Here is a 26630-nt window from a genome sequence, read left to right on the forward strand (position 1 = left end):
CCTTACTAATAAATGGAGTAGATGGCGATAGTCCTAGTAGAGGGTTGTGTTCAATAGAAACCCATCACATCTCTAAATCCTTCACAACCAGTCACCATTATATATTTCTGTCACTGTATAGGTATACTGTATATGCAGCACACATGTGAAATGCATCCTCTGCATTCCACGCATCCCATAATCATTAGGAGCAATGAGCAAGCACTCTGGAGCAATACTGCTCGAAGCCACACCGCACAATAATAATTAAGTGTTATAACTTCCAACCTTTATTGATTGAATACTTTAACAGGTTGCAAAAAGCACAGATGTACAGTTATGAATAATGCTAAAAGAATAACACGAAAAGCCCAGAGGGCTTCTTTCCATCTAGGTCCTGTGTATTCAATCTCTTATTTTCAGCCTGATTCTTGGTCTCCCATTATGACAAATACATTTTAATATATATTTCTCCTAACAATTAAAACATGAATTGTGCTACTACAACCGGGACTGATTGCTACAGTAACAAAGACAATGGACTGAATTGTGAAATACTGGTGTTTATTTGTTGGCACATTTATATTACAATCTTCAGTCTTCTCACACTGGTTTATTCCACAGTCCCAAATGACAAGAGGAAAAGAAAATTCCAGTGACACATACCTTGGAGAATACAATTACAACAAATATGTACTGTAGGTAACTTCAAGGCTGAGGTCAATGGCGACAAGTGCACGTGTTATTCAATTTAGTTCCAAGTATTCTATAGGTACATTAACATTTTTAATGAAGTTTAGAATTACTATTAAGGTTGCTCAATTAAGAACATTACCAGAAATAATTATAAATTCCACAGGGGCAGCTATGCAAAATGAAACTTGTGGCTGCATACATGTGATAATCCTCATTTTATAAAGTGATGTGCTTTTATGGTATAGCTAGGTTAACCACTAGATGGTGCCATTAACAGCGGTCAAGAATCACTGGGAATTAAGGACATTTAACTGAAACAGCTTTTATCTTTTAAATTCATCCATTAAATTGATTCAGTCATTCATTTATTTCACGGTTCCGAAGCATTGATATCATTAGAAATAACAGTCAATCCGATGATGGATTAGAAATCTCAGTAAGAAAAAGGATGCCTAGGCACCAACTCAACTCAAGAGGGACATTACCTCGTTATTCACTGCTCCCCTCCCCCTGTACCTCAGTGTCCATCATCTACTTTATCTGAGATTTAGGAAATGACTGAATTTGGAGTCAAAGATTAAGGGGTTAAGGGGAACAGATTACACTAACCATCATTGACCAAAGCCAGAGGAGAGAAGGGCCCTCTGGTTTATAAGGGTGCTGCGTTAGCTATGTACAAGACATTATCTTGTCAATAACACAAGAGATAAAATCACAGAGAAGAGGGGAAAAAAATCAAGAACAAGTGGTCATAAATGTTCATTCAGTCATTGGCTGTTACTTGTGAAAATCCTCCTCACATTCATTTTGACAGCAGCTGTGACCCACATCAAGCCATTATCACTTTCAACTCGTTTAGTCCCCGACTAGTCAGCCACAGAGGATCAGGTTTTGGAATTCCCACCACCCGTGTACAACTTCATCCTGTTAACATCTAACTGTACACATACAAAACGGAGACTCAACAGGTCAAATTGGCTTGTAAAGCATTACATTTGAAAGTACCAGGATGTTACAAATGAAGACTTTGGCCGCCACGCCCTCCTGATGCAAAGCAATAAAAAAAAAAATGCTAGCTCAAAGTCTCAAGCAATTCAAGGGATATTTCTAAAATACTCAACTAAAGTAATAATCTGTAAATTACGCACAGAGATTAGGGTTATCAATGTAAGGAGTGGCGCTAATAGTGAATTGACTCATGCCCAGTTTTATGGAATGACAATTTATGAAACAAATCCAGATCCAGAGGCTTGTCTAGTACCCAGTAAGTCACCACTACTTCATAACCTCTGCTAATGTCTCAGGCCTGTCAAACTGTTAGCCAGGGACAGATAGTATAAATGGCAGTCTAGGAAACTCCTAAGTGGAGGTGGGCCCCAGATTCAGGCCCATCACTCCCAGCCAGACTAATTCAGCAGCATCCCTTGTTCTACAGCCTTTAAGATGTGTTGTATGCCATCTCAAGGAGAAAATCCCCAATGAATGAACTTCAAAAAGCCAATGCCACACTTAAGATCTGAGTAGATAATTCTGGCCCTCGGTTTTCACGACATGTTGCACACACAGATGTCTTAGAGAAGCGTTTGTCATTTGTACTCTCACCTTTGATCTATACAGAAATGAACAATTTACAATAAAAAAAAGTCTTACATGCTATCTACAGCGCCTCCAGTTTCACAGTATTGAGCCAGCTGCTCTGGGCTGCATCGAGGCAAGTGACGCAGCTTGGCTTTTGCCAGACGTGAAAGAGAAAGAAATTATCAAAACAAAAATGAAGAAAAACTAGTATCCAAAAGCATTTTACATATTTATATTAAAAACGAGGTCTCAAACTGTACAAGGCTTGTTTGTTCTGCATCTTGCCAAAGACAGCATTTTAGATTCCTTTACTTTCAATGTCAAGCAGTTGTTTTTTTGAGTGTTTCTGGGGATGCAGATTAAATACTAAAGAATGATGTTAAAAAAAGAAAAAAAATCAATCATGAATCATACTGAAAAGTGCCCACTAAAAAGTAATTTAAAAAAACACCTGTCTAGTGCTAGTATATTAAACACAATGTAAACAATTTCTATCAACCGAACTGAATGTGAGGTGTAAAAACATTGGAAATTGATTAAAAAAGAAAAAAACAAAAAAAAAACTCAAGTGATATGTGCTGGATTTTGAAATTACGAGCCCATCGTTTTTGAAAACCACACTCCAAAAGCATGATTTAGCTTGACAAATATAATGTAATTCCAAACAGAAAGAAGTCCTGACGTATCACACTTTTTCAATTGAAAATACACTTTGTCGCCGAAGCATAATTCAGGCTTTATACCTCTCTTAGCATTCAGAGGAAGACGTTGCAGTCATTCAGAACCAACTCAACCTAAGAGATCAAAAAATAAAAATAAAAATACAGACTGAAGGGATTAAATAGCAGGTAAAGACACTAAGATGATTTTACATTGTGCATTAACATTCTCGCTCTCTATTATATTAACATATACAGTATATCCTCTGTTTGAGAGTGAAACCTGTAGTGATTGGCTAGCTTCCCAAACGAGGGAGAGGCGTACTTGACACTTAAAAACTGGTAAGAACCTCACCGAGGGGCTGTATAGTTCCAATTCTGTGACAAAAAATAACCACTAAAAGAAAGAAAGAAATGGAAGAAAGGTCATCAAGGTCACCCAAGTTAGAGTGAGGGGAACATAAAAAGAGTGCTCATGCAAAGATAAGTCACTTCCCACAATTCAGTCCATTCAGACACAGAACATTTCCTATCCATACAAGAGAGGAGGATATACTCACGAGCACATTCACCCACAGAAACTAAAGGCAAGAAGTTCAAAGAAATACAAATAAGAGGGGGACATTTAAAAAGACCACGGAAAGCCTTCAGCTTAAGCACTAAGTATACACTTTTACATTACAACAGTAAAAAGTAGTTCTTGCATTCAATAAACTCCACGCTAAGAGCGTGTTGAGGAAGGAGAATGTTAGGGTTGGGATGTGGGGGTTCAGGATAGTGGGAACATTTCATGCAATTGTCAGTACAAAGAAAAAGACACAGGGGGAGGGTGGGGTAAAAGATGACATTTACAAAGAATTTAGAATATTCACTTGTCATCAAGTGTGTGCCACAATACTGGCACCAAGGAGTTGGCAAGGCAAACCATGTTATTTTTATTGAGATAAAAGAGAAAATAACATACCGAAAAACGATACAAGTAAGAGCGCGAGCGGTGGCGTAAGCTCCTGGGGAGGGGTGTTGAGTGGGGGGCATCAGTGTTTGTGTTTTAGTTATCTGATATCCGAGACGGAGCTCTGGTTGATGCTGTAGGTAGGAGAGAGGTCCCCAGCTATCGTTGCCACCAAGGGCGTTCCGTTGCTGTTCAGGCAACCCTCCTGTAGAGCCTCGAAGTAGGTGGCCTGCACAGGCTTGTGACACAGCAACACTTGTATGGCATCGTCTATTTTAAACCACTCCCTTTTTCTTCCTGTAGACAGAGAAGAGCAACACAGGCAGCCGTTGTCAGATAGGGTTCAAGCGGATGGAGGAGGCGACAGCATCGACAACAGCAACTGTGAAGCACTGCTGAAACGTTGACTATTGGCAGTGTTAAACTGAGAACTAATGCTTCACTTTGATAAGAGCTGGGTGTTAACAGCGCTGATGTTATAATCACAGAAATGAAGCCCTGTGTGTTGTGATATCAAGGCCCAGAGAAAGACAAAGAAAATAAGAAAATAAAGCCATAGACAAAAAAACACTAATTAGGAGGTTTTAGTTTAGGATAGGTATCTTTACTTATGGCTAGAATAAAAGAAAAGATGCATATATATATATATATATATATATATATATATATATTTTTTTTTTTTTTTTTTTACTTCCCCAGACCACATTCAGATTTTTCTGACATATCGTGACACTTTATAGTTGTCTGGACTTGCAATGTTACGTATGTGGCCGATGTGACAGATGTGTCTGTGTGTCATGTATCAGGTCTGTGCCCTGTTTGTGCAAATAGCGTGTGCCATGCCACGCATATGATAGGCATGTGTGCTGTGTAGCTGTGTGTGAATCCATGGAGATGATTTGTGGGGTAACTTCACATGTCGGAGAAGATCCTCTTCTTGGCTGCATTCCATTTCTTAATGTCGAAAAACAGGTGGGGTGAGGCTCAGACACATTTATCAACTACTGACAAATTGAGCTGCAATTGACAGGGTACACAGGGATTCCTGGCCCGGGCTCGAATTTAAGCTGGTTTGTACGTTCCATTGATAAATGAGGGCCCATGTGACTACATGTGAACTTGGTCCATAATCCTCATTTTATGTTTTTGTAAGAAAAAGGTATACTTTACCAATATTGACCGAGTCCTCCCAGTCATCCAACACCTCAGTCACAATAAGAACATAGACATATGTTCTGTGTTTCCTCTCTCCATTCTGTTGGGGAAATATTCAGACTTAAAAAGGCAGCCCACTACAGAACATGACACCAAATCCAAGATCAAATAAAACCTGTGCATGACATCTGAAAAGCTCACCTCAAATACTCCAACTAAGCGTCCTAAAGTCCCCTTAACGCCAGCCTGTTGAGCAAAATGAAGAAAAGCATTAAATTAAATAATTAATAGCCCGTTTTGTTCGTAAAAAGAAAAAAGTTAAAGTTAAATGCTGCACATGTGAAAGAAATGATAATAATGTCAATTCAGCACATTCAGCAACTGTTATGTAGACAAGAGTGAAATGGAGCTTATTTTTCCTATATACTGTGTCTATACTAAAAGAAAGAGTGATGAGCTGTTTTTCAGCAGAGGGCGCCACATTACAACTGAACAGCAGACTTGCATTTGCAATAAAAAGGTAGATGAATAGATGATTAGTCCAACTAGCCTAATAATCACTTTCATCCCATTGCAGACTACAGAACCGAAGCCACACAAAGGTCACAATATTTCCAATTGAAAGATAAATGGAGCCATTTCATGTTGCTGACAATAATGTTATTAAAGGAGTAGGTCACCCCCAAAATGACTTTTTTTCCTACTGATTACTCATGCCATAAAGACTTGAGTTCAATAATATTTTTTTGTATTTGTCGCATTCCTAAGACAACAGTGTGATTATAGTAAATGTACCCCCATTGTTTCCGGATGGGGACCCGAATGCATGGCCCTGGATGGGGACCCAAATGCATGGCACTGGATGGGGAAACCATCAGGGTAAATTTACTATAATCACATTTTTGTCTTAGGAATTCCACAAATACAAAACAAATATTCAAGTCAAGTCTCCATGGCATGAGTAATCAATAGGGGAAAAAAATCATTTTGGGGGTGAACTACACCTTTAAGGGCTCAATAAGGATATGGACAGGAGCATGATTTAAGTGTAAAACAAGATATACAAAGAAAGGTGATTAGGAACTTGACATCAGCTGACAATAGCAAAGGTCTTGTGAAACACTACAAATTACAGTATTGATTCTGGGGAGGAAGAAAGAAGAAACTAAAATACAATGTTAATCAAACCGTTAATTGTTCTGGCAAGGCAGCAACACTGATTTGGACAAGAGCCTGACTTATCCCAAAGGTGGATATTAGCGGGCCAGGTTTAGATACAGAGCCAAGTGCCTGCTGACATCTTCACAGCTTCTTCTGGTTCCAGTTTCGGCCTATAAATAAATGTTGACTCCATGCACCATACACAGTCTCAGACCTACATTCTGTGTAGACTATCAGCCAGATTGTATGGCACAAAGAAGCATAGAAAAGTGCCAAGGCTTGGGTAATAGGGCAAAACAAACAACAACAACAACAGTGTGTTGGTGAAAATGATTAAAATCTTGTCATTGTCAGAGTGACTGAGGGTATATATTTAAAGCCAGACATGATGAGGTAAAGCAATATATAACCTTTGGCCCGCTCCATCCCTGGCAGGCCTCCAAACCAATAAGCATAAGCAGTCAATCACCATCAGAACAAGCTACGGCAGGATCAACGTAATGGGTATGCCCTTTTACATCACCACACAATAAGAGGCTTAGGAGCACATGTATACCATTTTGCAACAAGTCCTGCCCACAAAGTAAACTGCATACGTTTCTGGACTGGTGCAGTGTTACCATTTACTGCTTTTAACAAACTTGGACACCTTGGCCCGGTAGAAAATATGTTGGCAAGCGACAAGGTCCTGGTAGCTGCCCTATCTACTGAGTAGCAGCCAGAGTAAGAGATGATATCAGCATCCATCAGTGTGAGGGATCATGGACAGAGAATAGGCTTTATGCAGTCAGCAGTCTGCCAAGAACGGACAGGCGGGTGAAATTCAATGCCTTGGCCCTGTGTCCATTCAAAGGGGTTTATGTGTCTGTTACATTCTGTTAAGAATGGCACAACTACTGGAACGGCCGATGCATACTCCACTTTTAGAGATGAATTTATTTCGGTTCGGCTCTGTCTAATCTACAATATGACGTCATTCAGAGGATCAGAGGATCGGTGCAGCCGAGATTTTGTGACTCCCTGAACCGAAATAAATTTGTCTCTAAAAGTGGAGAATGCATCGGCCCTAACACAGCCCTGACCCTAACCCTGTAAGTTTGCATTTGATTTCATGGCATACTAAAGCTAAATAAGCAGACACGGACTTCTATTTAGGATGAGAAATATTCATGGGTATTAGCATATTAGCAAATACCATATTAGCAAATACCATATACTTTAAGCTTGTTTGATATTAATATTGGCTTGTGGGTGGACGGTGGGTGTGAGGCATAACATCTGGATTTGATAAGCCAATAATGTCACAAAACAATTGGCAAACGTGACATCCTAAGCAACCTGACAATCTGAACACCAAGATCAAATAGAATGTTTGCACGAAAAAGAAAAATAGAGTGAAATGTGAAATAAGCAACCTATAGTAGTTATTCATCATAGTGATTCATCACAGCCAAAGGTGGATAATGCATTCGTAACACTGGGATAAAACGAAATAGAAACATATTGTAATGTATTTTTTTCACAGTACATTTGCATATTATGTGAAATTTGTCCTCTGCATTTAATCCATCCTAGCCATTAGGAGCAGTGGGCACAGCACCTAGGGAGCAGTTAGGGTGTAAGTGTTTTGTCCAGGGACACTTTTAACACATAGAGCGGAGCTGGGCCACAAACCGGGGACCTTCTATTTCACATAGACCAGAGCCGGGGCACGTACCGGGGACGTTCTATTTCCCAGACGACCAATTTCCCAGAGGATCCATTCAGCTATGGTCGACGCTGGACAAAACTGTGCCACTATTTTTGTAAAATAACAAATAGTAAGCTTTATATAAAATGGAAGCTTTAGACACAATTTAGGCCTGTTTAACAAGGCTGTTGCTTGCTGTAAAACAGAAGATATCCAAGCAATAAAGGCTCATGGCTTATTCCTTTGCAGGAATTAAAGGATGGATACAGCTGTACTGTAACCACTGGGAAAGCTAAAGATGCCTTTTGGCAACTCTGCTTTTAAACATGATGTTGATATACAGCTTATTGTATATGTTGCCAGGCTCTCTCTGCCCTGGAAAACAGGTTGCAGTACTGACTGTTAGGCCTGGCTTAGTGTTAAATACTGACATGATTTAATATACTCAAACTGACTTGCTCAAAGGAGAGACAAAGTGAGGGCTTTACCTTGAGTAATGTGTCTGGAAATGAGTTACATAATCTTCTATGGTGCATTTCTGTTTCACAATTTCAAACATAATCTTCTATGGTGCATTTCTGTTTCACAATTTCAAAAGGATTTAATATACAGTATGATGTTTAGTTGTTACATTAAGTCAGTTATAAAGAATTGAGTGCCAATTACATCTCCAAATTGGCACTACTGTATTATGCCTGGCATATCTCTACCTAGAATGAAAAAGGATTCATCAGTGATGTCACAACGAAGTGCCAGCCATCTAGTGGAAGTGCTTCAGATTCTTGGGCCCCTTGAACCACACCATTGACACATTAAGGGCCACTTCATAGGTCATACTTTCTTGCACAACCCTTTTGCTCAACAATAATGACTCAAGTCATGTTGACACACAAACAAGTCATTTTTATGGAGCAACAATACACCCGACTACAAATTATGAATTCAGACTTTCAATGTCAGGGCCCCATGAAACAACAGGCTTTTGCTCGTTGGAAACATCACTGTTCAATCTTTGGTATCTTTATTCTGGTCAACTACACAAATGGTTTTCAGAATTCTCAGGCACACCTGTAAATTTGTTATTTTCACTTTTTATTTTATTTGTGAAAACAAATATAATGACATGCCCATACTAGGGACACCGGGCTTTAAGTGGTTTAAGTTAGAGAGTGATCGCGATCGGCCGATAATGCCTCTATCGGCTTTGATCGGTATCGGCTTTGTCTATCGGCTTTGCCGATCTACAAGCTAGATCAGCTATTTTCACAATATTTATCTGTGGGACTGAATGTAACCTCAGCTTCAACTCCTACAAGTTGAATTGGATACTAAAGGACCTCAGCCTGCAATCTCCTAATGTTTATACTATGCGTTTCCATAAAGCTTATTCGAAAATTCTGAATTATCAGAAATTCGCAAAAAGACAAAGCGAATTTAGCCTGTTTCCATTAAACTGATGAAATGCGATACTTGGGAGACCCTGGGTCCGTCTGACTGACCTACTGTAAATGACTTCCCGCGGGCTTGCACACAGAGCTGATTTTTTCAGACCAAATCCGAGACGTGAGCACTGCACGTCTGACTGTTGCGACTCGCTGCACACTCATCCTACAAGTTTCTGCATCTGGAAGGTGGCCGATCTGCAAGCTCACAACGTGTTGCGGATGCGTGCTGCTGTGAGTTTGTAGATCGTCCACTTTTGGCATGTAGCACGGGGTTAGCCAGGATTTACTTGGGTGATGTGATGGACGAGGTTCGCTTGCACAGTGCACACAACAGTGCCGTAAAATAAACATCCAATGCAAGGTATAGTAGTTGTGAACACGGCGCTAAAAAGTTGGTAGCTCCCTTCAGCCAAATCGAGATCATGCGAGTTCAATGCATTTTAATACAAAACGTATTCGCTTAGTGTTTCCATTGCATTTCGCATTACGTTTTTTCAATAAAGCCTCAAAATCCACCTCCTCCATGCGCATGGATAATGAAAGTTTATTCGAATTTTGAAGTGTTTCCATTAATAGATTTATGCGCAAAAGCCTTAATGCGCAAAAAACGGCTTTATAGAAACGCAACTAGAGTCAATGTTTTGTAAGAAGAATGCTGCTACAGTAACAATAAATGAACAAAAAAAAGAATTTATGGATTTGACGCTGTGATAGGGAATATTGGTATCGGCAGATACTGATTCCAGTTGATCGGTATCGGCCCCAAAAATTTCAACTATTGACTAATTATTATCAGTAATCTTGTCATGGATAATCAGGTATAATCAAGTAATTCAATTACGTTGTAGATTTTTTTTTATACTGCAATCATATTATTTGTAAATTCTATCTATTCATATTTTGTTGTTGACAAATCATGTTCTAATAATAATGTCATATAGTTAGAGGCCTCGTATAAGCCCTTTTGGGCTTCTTTCCTTTTTATATTTTGTAAAAATATTCATAACTTTTTGTATAGTTGTACATATACCTTGCAATAATAATGTCCCAAGGCACACCTTAACTTGTCTCATGGCACACCAGCCAGTGTGCCTCAGCACACCGTTAGGGAACCAATGTTCTACACCAAGTTCCTTAAAAGAACGAGAACTAACCTCTTCACACACTTCTCGAGCTGCAGCAACATTGGGCTCTTCCTCTGGCTCCATTCCTCCACCAGGAACAATCCATTTGTCAGGATGCCGACTACTGCTCACCAGTAGCACCTGAAAACATTTGCAAATAAGAATGCTTAGACATACTGTATAATTAGAAATGCTTTGATAGATCACACACACACACACACACACACACACACACACACACACACACACACACACACACACACACACACACACACACACACACACACACACACACACACACACACACACACACACACACACACACACACACACACACACACACACACACACACACACACACACAATATATCTTGCCCAAGAGAAAGATGATCTGACCAGCAAAATGAAGGTCTCAGAGGCACTTGCCCGTCGGGCAAGTACAGGTCATGTTCTACTTGCCCGAAGGTCATGCCCACTTGCCCCAAAAGTGAATTGTCCATTATAAAATGATACTGTAGGTATGATACTGTAGGTATACCTCTCAATTTAACACTTATTTCTTTACTTTCTGGGGCTGTGCACTAAAAAAATCATACGTCAATACCTTCAAATCCAAGTATGTATATGGTTTCACACTTGTTACATTCCACAGACCAGAAGACAAAGTGCGCTGGCCTGGTCATGTTCAGGTGTTTAGACACATATCTGGTGTTGTGTTTATAGACGGTTGTGTCCCCTCTCAAATGAGCACTTGCCCAGTCGGGCAAGCTGAAAGCAAACTTCACCTGCCCGAAGGTTTTATTTACCTGCAGGTGGGCAAGCCTTAGTGTCAATGCCTGTTGATTAAGACTTTTCATTGGAGTGCAACTAGTTCTTGTAATACGAATGTACGCAGTGCTCTCAAAATAAGTTTTGTTCAACAATCAGCCTTCATATAATTGAATCATGACAATGTGTTTCATTATATTTTCAATTGTAGGTAAGTCTATTATTTAAGGTCTGACTAAGTACCTGCCAAGACCAGCTGTTCATTTCATGGATAAACACCATGTTTCCTGTAATCCAAATGACCATCACAGACACAGTCAATTATTGATTTTCCGCTCATACAAACACAAACATGAATGTGTGTCATCTCTCCTCTCCTCCCTGGTTAATACAAAGCCACCTTTGACACTTCCGGTCTGGAGTGGAGACCAGGTGGTTATATTACAACCTCAACCTGCTTGCAAAAATGAAACTTCCAAGATCTTTTGTTGGTGCTGCCTAAACAATGTGCCACTGGTCATTTCACATTCACACCCTTTGACTCATAATTGTAAAGCGAATGATTTGCTTATTGTATCCCATTGGTCCATGAAGGCTAATACACCATAAAGCGAGTCAATGTTAGTCAAGAGCTTTAGCAGGTATGGGCCAACCGATTTAACAGTAATGTTAAAAAAGAGGACTCAATCAAGTGGCATTGATCCATGTCAACTAAAAACAACGAAATCACAAGCCTCCTGTCTGTCCTGTGATGCAGTGGTTCTCAAAGTGGGATTCGGGTGAACCCAGGTAAATGATAGTTAGGAACCAAATGGACCCTTATGGAACCAACCCTGACGGGTCCATTTATACACTCTCTGATGTCTGATATTGATTTTACAATATAGATTGGGGTCTTAGAAATGCCAGTAAATGGGGGTCCGTAGTCCTAATGCATGTCAAACTGGGGGTCCTTGAAATTAAAATGGTTGGGAATCACTGCTAGAGCTATGGGGGTCCCTGGTATATCTTTTCAAATGGGGGGTTCCGCGGGCTAATAAGTGTCGATTTGGGGGTCCTTGACATGAAAAAGTTTGAGAACCACTGCTGTGATGGGATGTGGTCGCTGCTACTAGACAGCTGTTAGCCTGGTAGCAGCATAGACTGTGCTTAGCAGTAGTAGCGTGTTGCTAACGACCTGGCTCACTGTCCAGCAGACGGTGACTGCCAGCTATTATAGCCTGCTGTGTTGTGTTGTATGCTAAAGTAGCTTACATAACACTCTGCTTGACCAGAAACAAAACTAAAAGCAGAACCCCACCAGACCAGGGCCATGTCTGTCGGCGGCTCTCTGCGTTTACCAGCTACTATAGAAACAACACCCATGCCCGATTGCTCATTGATTATGTAACGTTACAGGTTCATAGAGAAGACCACGGGATCCGTTCAGCCTGGCCTAGCTCGATAGCGTTAGAATGAGTTCTCCTTAACGCCATGTCATCGATGAGCCCTTGCGCCCGCAGGAAAGGCTGCTACCCTCTCGTCTGTAGTCAAAATACAAAAATACACTTTCGCTACTTGCCAAAACAAAGATGGCTTAAGGGAGTTGAAAGCCTGATTTCGTTAGTGGGAACACTCTGAGCCCCAAACCTCACGTCTAAAATACTCATTTTAGCCAGAAAAGAAAATATTTCAAAATCTGATCAATAGAATTTTCTATTAAAAAGATCTGTAGAGGGCGCTGTGGAGTAGCTAAAACCTCTGGTGAAATATTTTCTTTTCTAGCCAAAAAGTGTATTTTAGACGTGAGGTGGGGGGCTCCAAGTGTTCCCATTCAGGAAAGTAGGCTTTCGACATCATAGAACCGTCTTTGTTTTGGTGAGTGGCAAAAGTGTATTTTTTATTTTGAATACAGACGAGAGGCTGCGCAGCCTGGGCTACCGCGGCCGTGAGCGCAAGTGACATAGCGTTAACCGAACCAGAGCTAGCCTGGCCCAACGTCATACTTCGTCGCGCGATGGTTGCCGTTTTAACATATACGGAGTTATTTCCTACTGTGAAAAATGTCGACGCGACACTCGTCGACTCCCTCGTTTTGACTAGAAACGCGTCGATGTCCCCGAAAGACCCCGGTCGCGCGACGATCGGGGTGCAAACGTTGCCCGTGAACAGCTCTCCTCCTCGGACTCACCTCCTCCTCCGTCTCGCTCCTGAAGCACAGACAGGCGGCCCGCTTCTTGTATCCGTCCCCGTCGTACGTCCGGGTCTGGTTGGACTTGAGCTTCATCATGTCTAAAGTTCTAAAGAATATAGCAAGCAAAGTGGACCCCTAGTGAAGAGAGCGCTGGATTATTGAGACGCAAAGTCCTCCTGCAGCGGGGGAACATCGGCGTTTAGCTTTAAAAGAGATAACTTCTCCTCCGCTTCATCTTCACAAGCCTAGGCACACATCTATGCACGGCACACGGTCGCCATTACAAGTCGCCGCTACGCCCACGACGTAATTTAACCTTTCGCACCCAAGCGAGCGTAAGAATGTTACGTATCGTGTTTTGAAGAATTTAAGCCAGTGGTTCTCAAACATTTTCTCGTCAGGGACCCCTTAAATGAATGGGTATTTGTCCGCGGACCCACATTTGAAAAGATATGCCAGGGACCCCAGTAAGAGAGGATCTTTAAGGCTCTAGCAGTGATTTTCAACCATTTTAAATTTCAAGGACCCCCAGTTTGACATGCATTAGGCAGGCTACGCTACGGACCCCCATTTAATGGTATTTATATCTCTTAGACACCAATTTATTTAGTAAAATCTATGTTAATTTAATTAAGAGAGTGTACAAATGGAACCATATGGAGCGGGACCAGTTGGTTACACTCTCTGAGTTACAGACTTGTAGGCCTATGGGTCCATTTGGTGGGGACCATAGAGGTGGAGACCCCCTTGAACTCCCTCAAGGACCCTGGGGGTCCCCGGACCCCACTTTGAGAACCACTGAAAAGTAAAGATGAGTGAATAAATAAATAAGGCTGTAGCCTACCAGTTCAAGTTCGATTTTATTCCAAGTTGGTGCCAACAAGTTAGCCTCTAAATGCCATTGACCTCACCCCTCGCCTTTATTTAATTTATGTTGTGAAATCAATGCAGTACACAGCTGATTCATCCCTCATACTGTTAGGCACAGTTTCAGCACCCCAGGTAATGGACAGCGCCCAGATGTGATAATTATCGGGAAGGCAGAAGTCTAGCCCACACGGAGTTATCTTGTTCTGTTGTTGTGAGTAGCATAACATAGTACTGTATAATATGATATACAATGCATATTATGTTGTTTGTCTTTGAATGTTTCGATTAAGTAATACACAGGACTTTCTTGAGTTTATACTTTTAGCATCCTTATGGAACTGTTAATAAAGTATTCAGTTAATTAATCAATCAATCAATCAATCAAAAGCGGCTAGCCCTAGAATGGCTGTGATACATTTTATTACATACATTTTGTGCACAACCAGATTACCCCTATAGTCCGGGAAAAAAACTGTGATTTTTGGCTGAACGTGGTTTCGTCGGTAAAAGTTTTTTTCTCAACTGATTCTTGTAGCTTGGGGTCACCTCTTAAGGATTCAAGAGGATGACCAGTGATATCTATTGAGCATTTTTTATTATTAACCCCTTAATGCCTGAAACATGGGCTCCCATTGACTTTCTATACAGGAGGAAAATACCCAGAAAAAGATTATTTTTCGGGGTATTTAAGGAGGGTCTGAGGGGTCTAACTAGGGGTTTGTCATGATGCTGAATCCATTGCAGGCATTTGTTTTGCACAAAAAAACATTCCGTGGGCTAGAAATAGCCTCAGAAAACAATACACGTATGGGTGAGTATTCATGTTAGTCGGAGGCCTTAGGGTTTTTTTTCTCGTGCTAATCAGTCTAAAAGTGCAAAAATTTGCACAGATGTAGCTCAGGGCTTGCTCTAATGATTTAGCTAGGGCGCCCGAGTCTGCGACATTCGGGGTCGCCACAGTGGCCAAATCAAGTTGGGCTCCCATCGACTTTAGTGATGAAAAGTGATGAGTCATCACTTTTCAGAGTTTTGTGGGTGTTGTGGTGACCCCGAAGGTCGCCGACCTAGCTAAATCATTAGAGCATGCCCTGAGCTATACATCTGTGCAAAATTTTGCACTTTTAGACTGATTAGCACGAGAAAAAAAACCCTAAGGCCTCCGACTAACATGAATACTCACCCATACGTGTATTGTTTTCTGAGGCTATTTCTAGCCCACGGAATGTTTTTTGTGCAAAACAAATGCCTGCAATGGATTCAGCATCATGACAAACCCCTAGTTAGACCCCTCAGATCCTCCTTAAATACCCCGAAAAATAATATTTTTCTGGGTATTTTCCTCCTGTATAGAAAGTCAATGGGAGCCCATGTTTCAGGCATTAAGGGGTTAATAATAAAAAATGCTCAATGGATATCACTGGTCATCCTCTTGAATCCTTAAGAGGTGACCCCAAGCTACAAGAATCAGTTGAGAAAAAAACTTTTACAGGCGAATCCACGTTCACCCCCATTTTTCCCGGACTACTATGCCTTCCTGAGGCGGCATTGGCTCAGGGGTAGAGAAACATACATTGTTAGAAACCGGAGGGTTCCCAGTTCGAATCTGGGCTCCCCCAGAGTTAGTGTAGAAGAGTCACGACTCTGAACCCCTAGTTGCTCCCGGTGAGCAGGTTACCTGCCTTGCATGGTTGCATATATTTGTATAGTGCCTTGGATAAAGGCAGGGCGAGGGCGGCATTAATAATTGTATGGGGGGGGGCTGAACACAAAACTGGGGGGGGGGGGGGGGCTGAACACAAAACTATATGGAATACATTGAAATGTATAATATCACAGGCAGCCATTCTAGGGCTAAATGGCTTGTCCGTATGTTATATCTCTGTTATATCTCTGTCTATAAGATAGATCTCTGTTAAGAATACATACATACATGCATAACAGTAAGGAGTTTGTTCTACAGGGCTTGTCTTAAGATTTCTTTAGCCTTTCTTGATGTCATCTATGAGGAACGGATCTCATTATAGTGATAACAATCTCTTGTTATTATGAGACTTCATAATACCTTCATAACACCTTCACCAATCAAACAAACCCATTCAGAATGGTTCAGACAGACTTATGGTTTTAAGTGGAATTTAATGTTCAATGTCAAGTTCATGAGCCTGGTCCCTCCCTATATGCTTTTCTGCAGCTTACACCTGAAAGTGGGGTCCTGAGGGACCCCACTTTGAGACATTCCAGAAAGAGAAAGGCTGTAGTTTCTTTAAGCTTAAAATCCCCATTGAAATAAGCCTCAGGCTCTCTGCTCCGACGCTGCCCTGTCCTGTACAGGCAGGCGGTATATTGCAGGATATTGTGTTATTGCGGGTCACTTCCAGCCGAGAGTTTAAGCATTTCCAATCTGCCTGTTCATTCTCTGCAAGTTCTGCTTATGGTGTTCTTATAACCTGAGTGAAGATGTCACCTGGGAACGAGTCTTATATTTTCTCTTCGACTACTGATGTCAATTTGGTCTTGTCGTGTCCATTATATCCCCTGCCGAAGGGGTGTCATGTCATACTCCTGGCCTCACCAGACCCTATATGGAGCGTCTCTTTGTATGACATATCACATCAGCTGTGGTGATGTCGGGTCTCTGCGTACTTACTATGACCAGTCTCGGGTGACCTAAGTCGAGCCAGGCCTGCTTCTTGTATCGGATGGCCCCCTTGTTCCATGGTCAGTTCCTCTCCAACACCCATTGATGATGTCATTGGTAGGCAGGTTTCTGAACTGTATAATTGGGTATAAGTGTGTAATTTGGATTGACTAATGGAGGACAGGATGTACACATATTTGTGTCCTTTCTAGATTCCAGATTTGGCACTTACAGTTTGTACCACACTGCTCCTTTGGGTGTTCATTCAAAGAAAACATCTGTGTCCCACTGACTGAGTCTGAGCATCCAGGTCTCTCTTAAGGACCTCATTACGAAGATGTTTAATAGAAAAGTTAAATTGTCTAAAAAAAGGACGTATTTGTTTCATCACTCATGAATTCATCAATTTACTCATGATTGACGTGGATCCAGATGCCCAGTTCCCCTGCCGGTTGTGCTAAAAGAAAGGACAGTGTCACCAAAAACAGTAGCATTGATCCTCTGGAGGGAACATATATAGCAAGATTCATCACAATCCCCCCTTTGGACTTTGAGATATCTTGTGTTCATGTGGAAATTGCAGCCTAAGCATGGCGCTAGAGCAGAGTGAAAAGCTGGCAGCCAAAGGGTCCAATCTGTCCGACTCCCACTGGATGATTTGGTATTCAGGACTATTTATTATGTATCTGTAGCCACTCTTTTGCTGCTGTCTTGACACTATCTCTCCCTACATGCTGTACAGTATGTACCGCCTGCTGCGCTGACAGCTTGTTGTTGTGTTATAAAACAATGGACGGCAACTACCCAGTTAACCACCCACTGTACATGACTCCCTGTCAACCCCCAGTCTGTCCAGGGCCTCGACAAGAAAACGTGTTGTTGCGGTGTCTGTCATGGGCACCATCTCTGCAAACTCCCCACTGGCGGTCAAAGATCCCAACGGAGCTACACAAGTCATGTTAAGGTGCTCTTATCAATTGGAGTAGGGAATACAATACATTATTTCACTTTGACCTTTAGCTGACTGTTCAAATCTCCCCCTTGGTTCCCAATATTATACCCCGAGAGGGGTTACTGTTTGTTGCAGGAGCCTGAGAGAATGTTAAAGTTGTTAAGGATGTAATAAAAGTATTATTAGAGCCAAGGGACTCAACCATCTGCAATTTGACAATCTTTTGTCCAAAATGTATATTGTAACCTGTGCAAACTGGACTATTCATGAACGAGAAAGAGAAGCCAGTGGCAGAATTGGACACACATAACCCTCAGTATCCTCTTCTGTTCCAGCTAGTACATTCCATGAAAGGAGGCTTTGGTGCCTCCTTTCTGGGAGAGTGAGATGGGAGTGTTATTTCAATGCATTTGAGAGAATTGCTGCTGCCTTACATTGGCCCCAAGATGTTTGGCCTTTAGGCTACTGCTTCAATGCAAGATAACTGGCAAAGCTCAGGGGGCTTGTGCAGCCCTTTAAATTGAAGACAGCCTTAAATATGACATTGTTAAAAGTGCTGTTCTCTTCTCAGGACATGTGAGCTGGTACCTGAAACTTATAGGCAACGATTCCGTGGCCTGAAGAAAACAGAGACTCAGACATTTGTGGAGTTTGCAAGAGAGAAGGGTACACCTTTTGAAAGGTGGTGTCTGGCAACTAAAACTGCAGATTTTAATTCCTTACGGACCATATGGAGTATTTAAAAAATGAACAAAAGGTGACCACTCCATGGGAGGCACTTGTCCTGGCATTACTGGGTTCATCTTTATTTTGGTGGATAGAACACAGAGACATCTAAATGATATTATTCAAATCATGTCCTTGGTGGTGATAGCCCTGAGATATCAGGTGTCTGGAAGCAGAAATTGAAAGAAAGGTAAAACAAAAGTGTTTGATGCACTGCGACATGAAAACAAAAGGCATAAGGAAATACAGTGTGTCATACTATTGAGATTCATAGGTATATTTCTAGGCTATTCTATTATCGTAAATGTGATCACAAAAAACTAGTTACGGAATTTGTGCCTTTCAAATTAAAATATTTCATTAGGATACAGACGCAAGTATCCTAATGACACCCAGCTAATTTCCTCTTTGTAGTCTCTGTGTGTCCCTCACGGGAATAATTACAACATGGACAGGTAAGTATAAGGACAAAATATGGCTGAAAAGTGAGTTTCAGAATTGTTTCCAAGAGCTGGAGAAGAATTTTCACTCATTTGCCATCAATGCAGCATCAGATGTGCTTGAGGATCTCCAAATGGAACTACCGGTAATTGGTGTTCAGCATAAAATACATTTGAGACTGTGGGTCTGGACTCATATCAATACCTGTGACAGATGTAACCCAGGATGACAGACTTTGCGTTCTCTATAATGATGATTAGCAAATTCAAACTTCACTGTCTCAACTGACAAATAGACTAAATCTAAATGACTGAAATTCACAACTGCCCAGAAACTAGTCCCGGATGTTGACAGCCAAGACAGTTCAGGTGTCCAGAAGCACTAATTGAAAAATGTGTGACTGTTTGATACACTGCAACCTGTAAGCAAAATGCGTTTTTAAAAATTGAGTGTCATAACATTGAGATTCATGGATATCTTTTGACTATTCTATTATTGTGAATGCGATCACTTCAATAAAAATCAAACCTCGGTTCGAAGTGGAGCGGTGAATTTGAGCAGCTGTACCCTATGTGAGTGAGTGAGTGAGTGAGTGAGTAAACTGTGCCTGTGAGTGAGTGGTGAGTGTGCCTGGCCTGCACAAAACAGCGCCCCTCCTTTAACTAGTGTGTTGTGTGTGGCCACTCAAGGTATTGCCAGGCTACGGACACGGCCACCCAGCCACCCAGCCAGCCACCCACCCACCCACCCACATACCCACGGACATACCTGTCTATTGGGAGCGCTTTCACCGCTCCAAAAAGAAGCAACTGTCTTCCAGTCTGCATGGAGTCATAATTTGCCCAGTCTGGCCCATAAAATACTAACAATAGTAGAAGATATAATAATAACGCCTCTATGCTAGAAGAATGGCCACAATAGTATTAAACGTACAGTGAGCAGAAAGTTTAGTAGGAATCTTGGTGTGCAATTGGAAATTCTGCTCTAATGCTGAGGAAAAGTTATGGGTGGGGTCACCAAAATCAGAGGGTTTCAGCCTCTAGGAGCATGAGTGTACACAGCAAACTGAAAATCTGACATCACCCTTAAAAGACGACTTCACCTATTTTCAACCTTTCTTCATATGGTTGGTCCTCGCTCAGGTGAATGTAATTCACATTTTAAAGTGCTTTTGAGAAAGATGTCATATAAATGTATTTACCATTTTATGTGTATGTATGTTATTTAGATGTGTTACAAAGTAACATTTGTTTGGTTGCTTGTGGTGTCTTGCTGTGTCACCCTTTCTTGCTTTCAATTTGTTTTATTCTTGATTTATTTGCACTGACCATGGACACTTATTGTTTGGCCCTGCACTATTGGGTTGTGTTGGTACTGTATTGAGTACTATTGCTGTGTTGGCATGGCGGTGAGATACTTGTGTTGCACTGACTAGCATTGACTGTTATGATCACTTTTGTTTGGCACTGCATTGTTTAGTTGTGCTTTAAGTATTGCTATTTGTGTGTGATGTGACACTTATTAGCGTTGAATGTTTTTTGGACACTTTATGTATATATTCTTCTTTTGTTGTGATAGCCTTTTGACACTTTATGTATATTTTCTTTTTCTTTTTTTATTGTTCCTTGTTTTTATTTTTGGAATGTTCCAACAGTACTTTTTTCTTTTTCTTACTTCTCTGTAACTTGTAACCTTAAAACTGCTGTGCTGCCTCTGGGCAACTGATTTTCCCCCTTGGGACAATAAAGGTATCTATCTATCTAACAGCATTCTAGTCTAGTCTAGTTTCTAGTCCCCTTGTTAGTAACTCAACACTATTGTTCATAGCCTAATGGTATCTGCTGAACTTAATACTGTACTGTATGTGAGATGGTTTGGAATGAACAAACAGGTTCATTCTCTGCTAATGGAAGGTGCTCCTGCCAAGACACATTCTCACACAAGCGAGCGTGCACACACACAAACGGTTATTTTGGGATAAAAGGCAGAATGTTGAAGAAAACCTTCACTAGTTCATTACAGGGGGAAAAAAATCACATTAACCTAGAACTTGTGTTTGGTGAAATAAACCAGTTACAACTGAGTTGCTGCACATTACTATGCCACCCACGCACTAGCTAAATGACCAAGACCATATAATAGTGACACCATTAGGCATAAGGCACATAGAAAAAAAAAGGGGGAAAAAATCTGAAATGGTGCAGAGATGAACATGTGCCTTGTGCCAACCCCTTTCAGTGTCACTGTCTTCTCTAATGGAGGATATAATACCAATTCGGGCTGCTGACAAAATGCTCCTGATGCTGACAGGTAAAATATTATGTCAATTAGGCTACATATCCTCAACTGGGTGTATCTGGGCTTTGGGAAAATCCCCAACTACACAATATGTAATGCATGGGAACAAAGTCTAACCTAATTTATATATTTGACAACATTTACATTATCTTCATCTCAGGTTTTCATCACCTACTTTAAGGTACATTTAGTGATCTATTAGCCTTCTGCATCTCATTGTAACAAAGAACGAGTGTGTTACTCAAATACATGTTCAACTTTTGTTGAGGGAAAGTAAAGCATTAGTCAATAATAACTCAGTCTGGTCTGGTAGACTACTCATATTAGCCAATCATAGTGTCTACTCTAGATCTTCCAGTGCCAAGTGGAGTAGGCCTACAACGTTAACTAATCAAATGGAAGGTTGTTGGAGAACATATCTCCTCTGGCACAATATACTGTAGTATAGCAGTACGCTAGGTAAATACAGAATAAAAAACTGAATTATAAACAATGGACATTAAACACAGTAACCATATCTTATAAACAACAAAAGTAAAAACTACTACTAACAAATAATAATTTAAAAAAAGGAAAAAAGTGCATGGTACTTTATTGAAAACGATCTCACTGGTCTCTCACTGGTCTCTCACGGTCTGTGCCTCAGATGAGTAATGAGTGACAGATGACTGAAAATAAAACATAATAGATTAGGCTAGTCTGATCTTATTTTAATCAAGGTAAATCATTGTGACTATGAATTATGAAAGCTAATGTCTGCAACTGTCAGATTCAGTACTGGCCAAGACATCATGTTGTGTTTTCCCTGTTATCACCACATGCTCCTGTGTGGAAAGACATCCCACTGCATAAAAGCATACATATATGATTAAGTGAATCATCAAAGGTCCCATAGGCCATGACGAAAGATCATCTCTCTTCTGTGTACTGTACTCCCTTGCTATTCAGGGAGATCAGAGGAGGTTTTACGCAATTAAACACATCTTTATGGGGTCGAATTCAAGAGGTTGTGCTCTATCTGCAGTTGCTAAGGCAACCCCATTGTCTTCCGAAGATTCTGCTATGCAGCTCACTCACATTAACAGGACTGCAGTTCTTCACACCTCCAAAAGAGGGCACTCATCTCTCGTGTTCTGAACCACATTTTAAAGGAAAGCGCCACTCATCAATGTGAATGTAGTTAGACTTGAACATTTTACATGGCCGGCCTATGACAGCCAAATCAATATTGTGGTTGTGAAACAACACTTCTATAGATAGAGAGTAAATGCTGACATCTGCGATACCATGTTGATACTGAGGCTATGTGGGTCAGTTGTTGATCGATAATTTATAGCCAGTGGATTAATACAGTATTTGCCTGAACTCTCCCATCTAAATAAACCTATAATAATCTATTATCATTTCACTTCTGTGTGTATATAGGCCTACAACACCCACTGTTTAAGGCAGAGATGGTGATATCGTCTCATTCTCAAGATGAAAGATGTTGGACAACTAGTTTCAGTTATATATTTAACTATTGTGAAATGATCCCAAAGATCTCCATTTGGAGCCATTGTTGCAATGTGTGTGTAGTAAATAGTAGCCTGGTTTCTACTGTCATACTTGACATGGTGCTGTGGGAAAAAACAAATTACCTGATAAGGTGACCCCTATTTTCATATTCAGCCCATACAACCCAAGGCTATGAGACAGCATCATTTAGTTTAATCAAAGTCTACGAATCCACCAGCAACATTAACCTTTAAAAGCATTTATTTTCCTTCAGGTATAATGTGAAAGTTAATGACTAAATGAGCAGAAGACTACTGTTGTGCCCAAGGCCAGTATGCTTGCGTTGGCACATAAAGCAGATCAATTTACTTTGTTGTAATTTCCTGTACCTGTTTCCTGTTAAGTAATGAAATGGATTTCTACATAGCTTTGCTAAAGGTTTGAGTATGGGGTTGAGTATAGTTGAGTATTTAGATACTGCACATATCAAAGATGCTATGTTTGTATTGTGTAAAGAGAGAGAGAGAGAGAGAGAGAGAGAGAGAGAGAGAGAGAGAGAGAGAGAGAGAGAGAGAGAGAAACCTTCCCTATTCATTAATAGAAACATTATTTCGTTAGCAGTACTAGCCTGCTTAATGATTAGAAAAGTATAGGTCTTCGTCAGGCTGGGCTGCCTACTACATCTATATGGGCTTATGCCAAAACGGGAAGTGGAATTGCGCCACCATGACGCAATTGTTTTGAAGAAAAATAAATACATTCAGTGGAGGTTCTTCTTTGGCCTACTGGGAGTGGGCAAGAAAAGTTTCATGGCAATCAGAAACTGCGTTCATGATTTGTGGCATTTTGTGCAAAATAGGCCCCTCCCACTAACTGTGAAAGCCAATCGGAGCCAATCAGAATGGAATCTGAAATATCTGACAGACAAGTCTTGATCACGTTGTCATGTGACTTTTGATCACAGAGATAATATGTACTGATTTGTGTGAGTTTTGGACGAAAAAAGAGAGCAAATGGCTGAAAATCTTGTCTGGCGCAAAAATGGGTGTGGCGCAAAAATGGGTGTGGCCTATAGGGAGTTTCTTTGATTGTACGATCATACGGTTCAAGAGTTATAGACAAAAACCTGTAGCAACCATAGCGCCACCATGAGGATGATTTGGAAAAGATTTAGCAGAGGTTCTTCCATGGCCTCCTGGGAGCGTGCGTGCAATGTTTGATGCCGATTGGTCGAAAACATACATTGTGTCTGGCGGAAACAATAGAATAACGGTTTAGTATGTTGAAATATGGTAAATCATTTTAGGTAGGCCTACATGTGAACAACAACAGTATTTGAAGTCATAACCACTGCTGCCATAAACTTTCAAATCACAGACATTTTGTTTTTACATTATTTAGAAGATGGAGGTCCCAGAAACATTGAACTGAATCATTCCCACAAAATACATTGATTGTATCATTATTTCACACAGCTTATTTTGATAATTACTTCACACATGAATAATTGACATGCACTTTTGCTGAGTGCACTTGATTTTGTGAATAGTCCACACTGCAATAGCGTTGGTACCACCCATATGACATCAGTACAGAGGTTGAAATTTGAAATCCATCCATCACCGCAACAACTGAAATTGGGAATGGTTCAGAATTTGTACACAGTACAGCATGTATAAATGGAACCGTTTGGTTCCATTTGTACTCTTTGTACTCTTTGGGCTTTTATTGTGTCGTTGCAGTTCCACCCAGTACATCGGAGACTTGGTGGGGAAAATCTGTTCATTAGATATTTAGATTAGACAACCAGTAGAATCTTAATTGAATTTCCATAGGGTTTGAGGGTACAGGGCGGCAGTGGCTCAGGGGTAGAGAAACCGTCTTAGAACACGGAGGGTTCCCGAAGGGTTCCCCTCAGGTTCCCCCAGAGTTAGTGTCGAAGAGTCCTTGAGCAAGACTCTGGACCCCTAGTTTCTCCCGGTGAGCAGGTTGGTGCCTTGCATGGTTTCCTCCGCCATCGGTGTATGAATGTGTGTGTGAATGGGTGAATGTAATGCACAATCTCTGTAAAGCGCCTTGCTGGACGACTAGGTGATTGTATTGCTAAAATGGCATCCAAACATATTATTGACATTATTTGACTAAAGTATTTTGTTAAAACTAACATTGATTGGCCTACATAACATTCAAATCACAGCAACAGGGTAATACGGTCATATTTAGTTCATGGGCAATTGGTCTAAAAGGAGCAATTTTGCCTGTTTTATTATGAGTAATCCTGTGTGTTCATTTAACTATGAGAATGTAAAAATACAATCTTTCACTTTTCCATGTGCTCCTTAATATACAGTACACTCATATTCATTTTCACTTCTCTTGTGGAACATTTCTTATTGTATTCATGGGGCCATTTCCGAACACAGAAGAACCCTCAAGGCCATGCTGCATCGCTGTATTAAAGCAATACGTCATTGCTTGTTTTAGTATTTTGGGATTTACTGCAGATGAACCAGACTATTTTCATGTAGAAAGCACTGGTAACATAACCAAATCATAGACAAATTGCGCTGTATAGCCTGCCATAATATAAAAAGCATTTTAGAGTGTGAGGCATCTCACTCGGTATACAACTCACACATGGAGCATATGCCCAGCTTCATCTTTGTGAAAAATTGCTAAAAAAAAGACAACGTGGCTCACATTGATGTCTCTCAGGTTTGGAGTGGGGAAAACACTCAAATATGAGGACTGGAATGCCACTTTCATTTCAACAAACAGGAGAATATGTGGATATTTTAGGAGTAAATATCCCTTCTACTTGTTCAACCACAAACTATTCTTCCACCCCTCCTTGATAGAGCAGTGGGTCACTTAACTGAACAAGTACTGGTGAGTGATAGTGTAACTAACATGAAAAGGCTAAACTCAAAAATGTAGCCTTTTCATGAATCCCATTACTACCTTTTAAATGTTGTAGCAAAGAATGACATGTTTGAATTACTCCATAATGCGTCCATGAAATTAGAGATGTCTGGGGCATGCGATTATGCCTCAGTCGTTAGTTTCTTTCTCTGGGATTTTCACTGGGGATTGGAATTAGCATGGCTTAAATTCTCTTCACTCCATGGCTAATTGAAACAAGTAATCTCCCAAGTTTGTATTGCAATGAGTGACTAGAGGACTCCGCTTAACATGATATCCTCACAGCAGACACATACAAAAGACCATGAAGACTTGGCCCCGATGTAAATTTCACAAAACAGTGCAACTGAAAGCAAAAGTTCTGTAGGAATGTCTATCCTGATACAAAAGCCTTTCATTTTACACGCAAAAACTAAATTATTCACTTATTATCCAAACTTGTTCAACAGAATGGAACCGTTGTTTGAAGAGCTGGCAGTTGAGGGGGGTGGCTAATGTTTATGCTGGGTATAATAAATCGAGTAAACACTTTCTTCAATTATGTGCTCAAGTAAGAAGAACACATATTTTCTTGCATGCTATCTCATCCCTTGGCATCGCACCTCCTTTCTGCCTAGCAGTGTGCTTATAGTTGAAATTGTTCCAACTAAACTGTGTATGAATATTCAGTGTCTCTGGGCTGCTTCCACAGCCCACAGAGATATCTGATAATGCTACAGCGCTCACATTCGCTCTGAAGGTCAGAGGTGCATGGACTCTGGCCATTGGCCAATGCTCCACAGGTGTGACCTCCACATACCCAGAACAACTTAGAAATAAGCCCTAAAGCAGCAGTGCACTCCACTCTGCCTTGTGATCAGAGGAGCAGAAGAGGCATGAGACTGCACATGAACAGCTGTGCATGGA

The 26630-nt window shown here is 40.8% G+C and overlaps 1 protein-coding gene across 1 annotated transcript; it reads right to left on the reverse strand.

Annotated features, from left to right (window-relative positions):
• Nucleotides 1-534: 534 nt before the first annotated feature.
• On the reverse strand, nt 535-13661 carry nudt3b (nudix (nucleoside diphosphate linked moiety X)-type motif 3b). Its single transcript, XM_080728739.1, has 5 exons — nt 13378-13661; nt 10470-10580; nt 5221-5265; nt 5035-5119; nt 535-4161 (listed from the first exon to the last, which is right to left on the reverse strand). The coding sequence occupies exons 1-5, from the start codon at nt 13474-13476 to the stop codon at nt 3965-3967; spliced, it is 537 nt and encodes a 178-aa protein (XP_080584865.1). The 5' UTR covers nt 13477-13661; the 3' UTR covers nt 535-3964.
• Nucleotides 13662-26630: the final 12969 nt, after the last annotated feature.

Source organism: Nannobrachium achirus (assembly GCF_963921795.1).
Source record: "Nannobrachium achirus genome assembly, chromosome: 6".
Classification (NCBI taxonomy): Eukaryota; Metazoa; Chordata; class Actinopteri; order Myctophiformes; family Myctophidae; genus Nannobrachium; species Nannobrachium achirus.